The following is a 6985-nucleotide window of genomic DNA, read 5'->3' as shown; positions in this document are numbered from 1 at the left end:
TCATTATTCCTCTTAAAATTAATTAAATCAATTTTAGTTAATTTTATCACTATAGTCCAATAATTAATTTGCCAATAAATTAATTATTTTTCTTCTAAAGTCTCTTAAATTAATTTTTCTAAATCCCTCTCAGTTAACTAATCTTAATTAATTAACTCAATCATGTGCTACAAATCACTTTTTCTAATCATCGCTTAGCCTAATTAATTCTTCTAGAAACATGATTATCATTATCCCTCAAATTTATATTCTTCCACTCACTCTCTCTCCTTTTGTCAAATCCTCCTAACTTATCCACTTGCACTCTAATATCTCATTAGCTCACCCAATCTCCTTCCTTAATCATTTGCACAATCCTAATCATCATAGTTAGGAGCAAATCAACTATTTGCCATAAATGGTTTGTACCATCCTCCTTCCAAAACCTTAAATGCACCTAATTTGATCATATTGCACATCCCATGCCCTCTTCTCAAATAAAAATTTAATTCCTTTTCTCTTTTCTTTTCCCATGCAATCTTCTATTTAGAAATTTTTAATCAGAAATTGAGAAATACTACCTATTGGCAAAAATATCGAGGATGAATCACAAAAAGGAGAAAACTGCATTAAAATTTCCAAAATATAGACACTGCAAACAATAGGATAAGCACCATATTTCCGGTTGGCGTGGTTTCCAAAGAGGCCCACTGAAAAAATCGGTCTCTGCCTTAGATAAGGCAGGGACTAACAATAACCCAAGATAGAGTAGGGATTTCGAATTTTTAAAAAAATATTTAAGTTGTAAAGCATCAGGGCTTTCATTTGCAAATTGATAAAATCCCCACCCAAATTGGAAGAAACCAAGAAAAAGTCATGATTCACTGACATGGATTCATTTCTCAGTTCTGCACCACGTGACCTGACTGCTCCTGGTTCTCTGTGAATCATATCTGAAGAACCATTGATGGGTAGTATCTTTATGTCCTACAGGGATGGTCTTTTAAAGACTACCAGTATTCAGTATCTTCTGATCATATCTTCTCATAGGATGAAATATGATCATCACACCAGCTATTCTATAAAAAATAGTTTTATTTATGTCCCCTTTGTAGAGAACTTGTTTCCCAATTAGATGAAACAGCTTGGAAGTCTCGATAAACTATTTTTTTTCTTTATACAGAATGGTACCTGCTTCTTTATATTTAACGGGCAGTAAATTTTACTAATCATAAGTTGGGCACTTGTCGATATCCTAAATGGAAAATTATGCAAGAAGTTTGATGGATCTGTCTGAAGAAGATGAACACAGAAAATTCAACGAGAAGATATGTTAATGCTCTATTTAAAACATGATGAAGATATGATGATCATATCTTCATGATATGAGCATGATCAAAAGATGTGATCATAACTTCTGATATGATCATAATAAGAATAATGTGTAAGGATCCTGATTAGAATCAGAATAATCATTTTGTCTATAGCCGTGATAATCAGAATCTGGTCTACGGTTTTCTTTGCAATGGAATCCTTTGATAATGTAAGGACATTTTAAAGCATCATAGAGAGGATAGGTCACAAGCTAAATGAGTAAGGTGCTTGACTATTTTTGGCTCTTTTTCTGTATTAGGAAAAACCTTTCATTTGCATGAGTATCTTCTTTCTGCAGCCACTATGATTGCATGTCCTGAGTTGTTTAATATCCCGAGTTGATCACGCCAGTAGTTTATCATTCTTACTGCGTGCTTGACTAGTTATTCTTGGCCGAGGACTCAAAACCCTATTAATCTCCCAAATGGAAGAGTTGGGACTGTTAGAAGATTAATTTCTTCACTCCTCATATGCATGTATGCAATCAGATAAAACTCAATTGCATGTCTCCTCCATAGTCCGTATGAAAAACTTATCCTAATAATATGCTTGGTTGCATGAGAGTTCGGTGGAAGTCTTAGTTAGTTTAATGCATGATTCACGTTTAGATCACTGCTTTATTTCATAGCAATAAACTCATCAGTTATGAGCGATTATTATGTAGACCATTGCATGTAGAGAACAGTTATTTTTTGTTTTTATCTCCTCATGCACCGTAAAATCTGTTATGTTAAACAGTCAATTTTAGCTTCTATTCGGTGATGTTAATCCTCTATAAATAAGAGGATATTGTAATGAATTTAGAATATGATTAATAAAATTTTGATTTTATCTCATTGCAGTAGCAATCTGTTTTTGTGCTGAAGTATAGATTTATTGTTTGTTTGTTTTTTCTATTTTGATCTTTTCCTTCAAATTGGTATCAGAGCTAAGGTTAAAAGTTTTTTGTAGATCTAAATTATTTTTTTGGTGCAGAATTTTATGATAGAAAAAGGAGATTATTGTAGCAAGTCATGGCAACAAATAATACTCAAATTCAGCCTCAAATTCCAATCTTCAATGGTAAGAATTATGAGTTTTGGGCAATTAAAATGAAGACTTTGTTTTTCTCACAAGATATTTGGGATTTGGTAGAGAAAGGTTTTGCAGAACCACATGATGATGCAGCTTATCAGAGATTACAACAAGCAGAAAAAGATCAGCTTAAAGATAATAGAAAAAAGGATGCAAAAGCCCTGTTTTTAATTCAGCAAGCAATGGATGAGTCAATCTTTCCTAAGGTTTCGATAGCAACAAGATCCAAGAAAGCATGGGAAACTCTAGAGATAGCCTATCAAGGTAATACAAAGGTGAAAGTGGCTAAATTACAATCTCTTAGGAGAAATTTTGAAAATTTGCAAATGAAAGAATCTGAGTTTGTAGACCAATTTATGAATCAAGTATTGAATATTGTGAATCAAATTAGATCTAATGGAGAAGAATTAAAAGATCAAAAGGTGAATGAAAATCTTCTCAAGAGTTTGCCTAGTAAATTTGACTCTATAGTTGTAGCAATTGAAGAATCAAAAGATTTGTCACAGTTATCATTAGATGAGTTAATAGGCTCTTTATTAACACACGAATCCAGATTGAATAGAAACAATAATACCTCTTTTGAGAATGCTTTCAGAGCACAGAGTTCACCAGGAAAAGGAAGAGGAAGATCAAATTCCAGAGGAAGAGGAAGAGGCCGAGGTGGACAGATGAATACAAATCAAGGAGAAAGGACCAATCAGTCCAATCGTAGTTTCAATAATAGAGGATGAGGTAGAAATCAATTTCAAGAGCAATCATCAAGGTTTGATAAATCCAATATTCAATGTTATTATTGTAAGAAATATGGTCATTTTGCAAATGAATGTAAAAAGAAACAAGCAGAATTTGAGAAACCTGGAGCAAATTATTCAGATGTATCTGATAATAATTCAGGTGGTTTATTTATAACATGCAATGTGGTACAAGAAAGCTCTAAGGATGTATGGTTTTCAGATAGTAGTTGTAGTAACCACATGACTAGTAATAGAGAACTATTTTCTAATTTGGATGATTCTATGAAATCTGAAATAAAATTGGGAAATGATACTGTAGTATCTCTAATGGGGAAAGGTGTCATAAATGTGTTGACTAAAAATGGAGAAAAAAGGTTTATTCCTAATGTTTATTATGTGCCTGGATTAAAACACATTCTAATGAGTGTTGGTCAATTAATTGAAAAAGGATATAGAGTTCTCTTTAAGAATGATGTTTGCACAATCTTAGATAGAAATCGTAGTGATGGGTTGATTGCCAAGGTCCAAATGACCAAGAACAGGATGTTTCCCCTTCAGATGTATGGAATAGAGGAGGCTAATTTCAAGGTAGAAATTTTAGACCAGACATGGCTCTGGCATTTGAGGTATGGACACTTTAATTTTGATGGATTGAGTTTATTGCAGAAGAAGAATATGGTAAAAGGTTTGCCACCTATCATGCAACCTACTAATTCTTGTGAAAGTTGTATAATGGCAAAACAACATAGAGAAATCTTTCCTGTAGGAAGTTCAAATAGAGAAAGAATGCCTTTGGAGCTAGTCCACACTGATATATGTGGCCCAATGCAAACCCCATCTTTAGGAGGAAGTCTATATTTTCTGACATTTATTGATGATTTCAGTGGGAAAACTTGGATATATTTTTTGAAGGAGAAGTCTGATGCTTTCTATAAATTTAAGGAGTTCAAATCAATGGTGGAAAAACAAAGTGGACTCTTCGTCAAGGTACTCAGATCTGATAGAGGTGGTGAATATAGTTCTAATGAATTTTTGGATTTTTGCAGAGATCAGGGGATCAAGAAATAATTCACAATAAGGTACACACCACAACAGAATGGTATAGCAGAGAGGAAGAACATAACCATAATGGAGATGGCAAGGAGTATGCTAAAAGCTAAAAATTTATCTAATGATTTTTGGGCTGAAGCAGTAGCATGTCTTGTATACATTTTGAATAGAAGTCCCACAAAGAGTGTTAAAGACAGAATCCCTCAAGAAGCATGGAGTGGTAAGAAACATTTTGTATCTCATATTAGAATCTTTGGATGTGTTGCATATGCTTTAGTTCCAGCTAAAATAAGGAGAAAATTGGATGATAAGAGTGGAAAATGTATTTTTATTGGTTATAGTGAGCAATCAAAATCTTACAGATTATATAACCCAGTTTCAAAGAAGATGATTACAAGCAGGGATGTCATATTTAAGGAGGAAGAAGCATGGGATGGAAATATTGATAGATCAATCACAATTGGAGCACCAATACTAAATAATGAAGAAGAACAAGAAGAACATGTTGATCACCCAAATCAAGGAACACCAAGCACTCCACCAAGAAATTTTGTGCAAAGTCAATCATCAAAACATGCAGAGCATCCCACTCCAAAAGAAGGTAATGAGACAACTCCTACATTTGCTAAATCAAAAGGTGAGAAAATGAGAGGTGTGAAAGAGATATATGAACAAGGTGAAGAATGCTTGGATTTTAGTTCAAATTTTGCTTTATTCTCTTGTGATCCTATGTGTTTTGAAGAAGCAGTTAAGGAGGAACATTGGATCAAGTCCATGGATGAAGAAATTGATTCTATCTTCCTCAAGCTGCCATTTTTTTGAAGAAAATAAGGTGTTCTTTCAGGATCCACTGTACACAAAGAGCTTACGTTTTGGGTTTTATAAAACCTGTAAGGCCTTCTTGATATGTGGGATTTCAAAGAGTTTTTTTCAAGTTTTGAAAGGGGCCTCTTTTGATATGTGGAATTTCAAAGAGTTTTTTTTTTCAAGTTTTGAAAGGGGGACCATATTACTTTCTACCGGCAGTTCCATAGCCATATATAGAGATGAATTATTCTTGAGTAGCGTTAATGGCTGATAAGTGTTGATGTCAAAGCATAAATTGACTTTGTTAAGCAAAAGTAATAAGATTGTATGCTTCATCTTGCAAATAATATGCAGTCTAGTTTGTTATATATCATTGATTTTTTATATTTATATCAATAATATAGTTTTAGTGAAATTTAAAATTTTGAATCTTTCTAGTTACTTTCTAATATCTTCATGATGGATCATAGAGTGTGATCCAAAACATTGATGCAAAAATACAAACACAATCAAATCTAAAAAAAACGGCATGAAAAATTTTAAAAATTTAAATGCATGTTTCATCCGTCTATGATTGTTAGAAATAATCCTCCTCAGACTCACTTAAATTTCCTCACATCAAAAAGATTCACTTAATTTTTAAATGGGATTTTCGTGGATGCGCAATGGTTACTATGGAAGTCCAAAGTTCTAGTGAGGCCTATGTAGTCTTCCTCCTAAAAGATAAAAATTTAAAAATATATTTTTCTCTTGTTCATTTTGATAATGAATCATGAAGTATGATTTAAAATATTAATGAACAAACATGTTTGCATAGTCTAATATTTAATATTCAAGTTGAACAAAAGTTTTTAAAAAACAGTAAAAAATAAATGGGTGCAGAAAAATTCATAAGAATATGGTTTCCACTTCTTATCACTTTATATTCATTTTACAAATTTAATGTTTACATACTATAGATATCTTAAATACATTTATTTTAAAAAGTTGAAAAGGTATTACTTTGGAGCTATTTTTATTACTTTTAAAATTTTATATTTTAAACATTGATAAATATTTAAAATGTTTGATGTCTTTAAATTTAAAAAATAAATATTAATTTTATTGTTAAATAAAAATTCATTAATTATGAAAAATAGAAGGATTTACTATTCATGTAATTATTGTAGCCACAAGCTGTAGAAAAATTTGAAAAAAAAAATTGAGAATGGGAGAAACCAAAACTTTAGTGAATACAGATACAACTATAAAGGATAACAAATGAGGAAAAAGTACGTTTAATATCATATTTGATAATAAAAAGGGGAGGGGGGGGGGGGTTTGAGGCAAACTGGTTTTTTTCGCTATGAGGGATAATTTTTCAAAGGTATGATTGGGGGGATGAGGCATATGAGGATCCTCCTCCACCTGTGGATCCCTTTGGAAAACATGTGGATCACATACCACAATGGGTATTTCATGGAGGTAAATGAGTGGATATGGCAGCGATACAACATAATGGCCAAACTAATGAGAGGAGTTTTTAAGGGGAATAAATTTTGATATCCTACTTCTAAATACTTTTGGAATTTTTTTAAGCCCAAGGGAAATTTTCTTTCGGGCAATCGACGAAGGAATGGAAAGACGATTGCTGCAGTGCGTCGGCATGGAGGGTTTGGGATTGAAGAAAATAGGTCTTGGAAGGATGTCGTAAGTGTGAGTGATGAGGCACCCTCTGCTTTAGCCCTCAATTTGAAAGATGGACAGAAGGAGGGTCCCCAATTATAGGTAGACCAGAATGGTTTTAGGGTTTCCCCCAATCTTCGGGCATATGTTGGGAAGCAGCCCTCGGTGAACCCTCATTCACGGTTACCATCAAAGGAGATTTCTGTGAATATTTCAGGTGACATATGTAACCCTTTGATTGCTAACCCTAGCTTGGGGGTTGATAGGTCGCAGAAGGTATGGCTTCTGGTGCCCTTAATTGA

At 33.1% G+C, this 6985-nt stretch overlaps 1 protein-coding gene across 1 annotated transcript; it reads left to right on the top strand.

Moving 5' to 3' along the window:
• Positions 1 to 2366: 2366 nt before the first annotated feature.
• Positions 2367 to 4229, top strand: LOC131055121 (uncharacterized). The gene is made up of 3 exons (XM_059210377.1): positions 2367 to 3135; positions 3271 to 3787; positions 4208 to 4229. Exons 1-3 carry the CDS (start codon positions 2367 to 2369, stop codon positions 4227 to 4229), a joined length of 1308 nt encoding a protein of 435 aa, XP_059066360.1.
• The last annotated feature ends 2756 nt before the right edge of the window (positions 4230 to 6985 follow it).

This window comes from Cryptomeria japonica, chromosome 8, assembly GCF_030272615.1.
Source record: "Cryptomeria japonica chromosome 8, Sugi_1.0, whole genome shotgun sequence".
Taxonomy (NCBI): domain Eukaryota; kingdom Viridiplantae; phylum Streptophyta; class Pinopsida; order Cupressales; family Cupressaceae; genus Cryptomeria; species Cryptomeria japonica.
The sequence above is the reverse complement of the archived record's forward strand: the minus strand, read 5'-3'. Positions and strand labels throughout refer to the sequence as shown.

Excerpts from the sequence above, each read along its gene's own strand:
- LOC131055121 (XM_059210377.1), top strand. The coding sequence starts at position 2,367 with ATGGCAACAAATAATACTCAAATTCAGCCTCAAATTCCAATCTTCAAT. Across the intron at positions 3,136-3,270 it reads AAGGACCAATCAGTCCAATC|AATTTGAGAAACCTGGAGCA; the intron begins GTAGTTTCAATA and ends AGAAACAAGCAG. Across the intron at positions 3,788-4,207 it reads ACATGGCTCTGGCATTTGAG|AGATCAGGGGATCAAGAAAT; the intron begins GTATGGACACTT and ends GGATTTTTGCAG.